Below are 2,707 nucleotides of genomic sequence, written 5' to 3' on the forward strand. Positions count from 1 at the left end.
TTAAATGTATTCTGCGGAACACCGAAATTGTATTTGGATAAGTGTTTTAATTAACTTTTTTAACTCTAGTGATTAGTCAGTAATACAAATATCTTATATGATATCTTCTGATATCAGATATGAGTGGTTTATTCTAAATTTAACTTTAAAAAGTCTTCGTATATGAGTTGTGGACTAAAAGAAAAGAAAAGGAAAGGAAAGGCAGAAGTGTCGTTGATGAAAATACTGATATATTTCTAACATCCATTACATATATTTTCTGATATACATAGTTTTTAGTGCCCAATATTGTTGAAAGAATAGGAAAATGACATGGTTTGGCAACACATGTTTAGTTTGGTTTGGTGTAAAACTCATCACGTAGCTTTTGTATTAAGGAAATACAGTGCAGTTTTTCCAAAAGCCACACTCTACATATATATGTTTTTGCTCATATTTAAATTCATAATTTACAACGTTTACCAACTATTTATAAAATTACAATCACACGGTAAAATGAAAGAGAATAAACTTAAAAAAGACGCATGAAAATAAAACAAAAAGAAAATAAGCTAAGAGAACGTTTTCTTGTTCGTCTTGATCACTCAATCGCCGTGGGGTCAGAAACTTTAGCAGAGCTTTTCTTCACTCCTGACTTTCCAACAAACCACCTTCCGAATCTTCTAGACCCACTCTGTTTCACCGGCGGTTTCATGACCTCCTGGAGCTCTCCTCCGACCATCTTTTCGTCTCCCTCGCCGATAACCACCGCAGGTTTGGAATGCTTCTTCATACTCTCTCTATGAAACTTCCTCACCGTGTAAACATCTGCGATAGCTAGCGACATCTTTTTATAAATTTAGAAAATAAAAAGAGCCTTACGTTTTTCCTTAATTAATTGGAAAGATGAGTGTTGTTGCATTTTAGGGGGAGAGGTTCGGGGCGTTATTTATAGATAAAAACTGGTGGGGTCCATTTTTACTGAATAAATTGTCCTTGTTTGCCACGTATTATACGTATTTCTCTACGAATACGTAGACCAATATCTCGTACACATCTACCATAGAACCGATCTTGGACAAAACGTGATAAAACATTCGTTTTGAGTCCGAAATATTTTAAAAGTCATATGAACAAATCTTAAGATTGATGTTAGAGGCGAATCTACTTGTGCTAAGGAGGTGGCACTTGCCCCCACAAAATTTATAAATTCTTTATAACTCAACCTATAATTTAGCTATTTTTTTCCTATTAAACTTCATATCTTAGCTTTATGTTTGTATTTATACATGATTTGCCCCCATATTAAAAAAATTCCTACATCCGCCCCTGATTAATGTGGTACTCCATATTGTCTATTGGTTTCACTTCGAGTTTATAAAATCGTGATGTAAAGTGTCGTCAACTATGAATCTCATAAAAAAATAGCTCAAAGTGGTGTTAAAATAGCGAAGTTAGATATTAACTCTTATAAACCAATTATACTTATCAGCTTTAAAATTGTTTGTAATAATTTTTATTTGTAATTACACAATTCACCATCTTTAAAAAATTATCTTAAAATTTCTATCTATAAAAAATAATTTGATATAGTCTATTTTAAAATATCTATAGCCTCTTAAATTTTAAGACCGTATTGATTCTAAATATTTTCAAACCAGAAGCAATTAAAAAATAAGGCCTATAAATACTCAGAGACATCAAATAATTCACATTTAATAAATTGAATATAATAAAAATATGTATTAGGAAAATTGTTAAGGCTTAGAATTGATCCTATCACATCCACCTCTGTCCTATGGCATCATAAACCAATAACCACTAGTCTACTTAAGGATCTCCATAATTTGTGGCCAATAATTTACTAAAGCAAAATAAAGGCCGGAAGCCTAATCTTCTTTAGCTTCTTCTCAGGACCGCCTCTGCGTTATGTATGTTTTTTTCATTGAAGTTTATAGGAATCTAGCGTGTGCCTATGAGAGTCGTAACTACTAACTAGTTAAAAAGATTGTAATCAGGCAGGTTGTGATGTATAGAGGAAGTCCTCGTTATATGTTCAAAGAAGAAAATAGTACTATTTAAAATCAATCAAATTACATATGTAGCTGGAAACTGTATTAGTTTTACCCAAACCCCGGTTTGAGTATACAACTCTTCACTTTCCAGATAATATACTAATATTTTGTAAAAGAAATGTATATGTATTATTGATGATTGTTCTGAATCTATGATTTATATGTCAAAACTTTGAATTTTTAGAACTTGTACGGTCAAGGTAAACATGGTTTTTGATGGCAAAATTAGTCTGTATTGGCAATATAGTTAATGACTTGGACCTCGCTATATATTTGGCCAGGACATAGTAGACATCACTAGCTAGCTAATTACTAATAACTTTTTGGTTAAAGGACTTAATTATTAACTTAATCCATATTTTTTTGTATATGGATATCTGGCTGTAATGAAATACTATGTTTTGTCGGCAAAACAAATTATTTTAATCGTAAACTTATCAAATATATATGATTTTTAGTGACTACGCAATACGCATACACTAACTCTTTTTTTTTTTTGAGCAACTCATACACTAACTCGTTCTAAAATTTGAAAGTGCATCCATAATTTCTTTTAAGTACAAACAGTTGATCGCAAAAATCATTTATATAAACATAATCGACAAATGTTTATTTTGCGTTTGGATTGATTCAACAATTTACTTGATAATGGA

The 2,707-nt window shown here is 31.2% G+C and overlaps 1 protein-coding gene across 1 annotated transcript; it reads right to left on the bottom strand.

Moving 5' to 3' along the window:
• Positions 1 to 391: 391 nt before the first annotated feature.
• BNAA07G20780D lies at positions 392 to 913 on the bottom strand. Its single transcript, XM_013796641.3, has one exon. It carries the CDS (start codon positions 824 to 826, stop codon positions 581 to 583), a length of 246 nt encoding a protein of 81 aa, XP_013652095.1. The 5' UTR covers positions 827 to 913; the 3' UTR covers positions 392 to 580.
• Positions 914 to 2,707: the final 1,794 nt, after the last annotated feature.

This window comes from Brassica napus, chromosome A7 (genome assembly GCF_020379485.1).
Source record: "Brassica napus cultivar Da-Ae chromosome A7, Da-Ae, whole genome shotgun sequence".
Taxonomy (NCBI): Eukaryota; Viridiplantae; Streptophyta; class Magnoliopsida; order Brassicales; family Brassicaceae; genus Brassica; species Brassica napus.

Excerpts from the sequence above, each read along its gene's own strand:
- BNAA07G20780D (XM_013796641.3), bottom strand. The coding sequence starts at position 826 with ATGTCGCTAGCTATCGCAGATGTTTACACGGTGAGGAAGTTTCATAGA.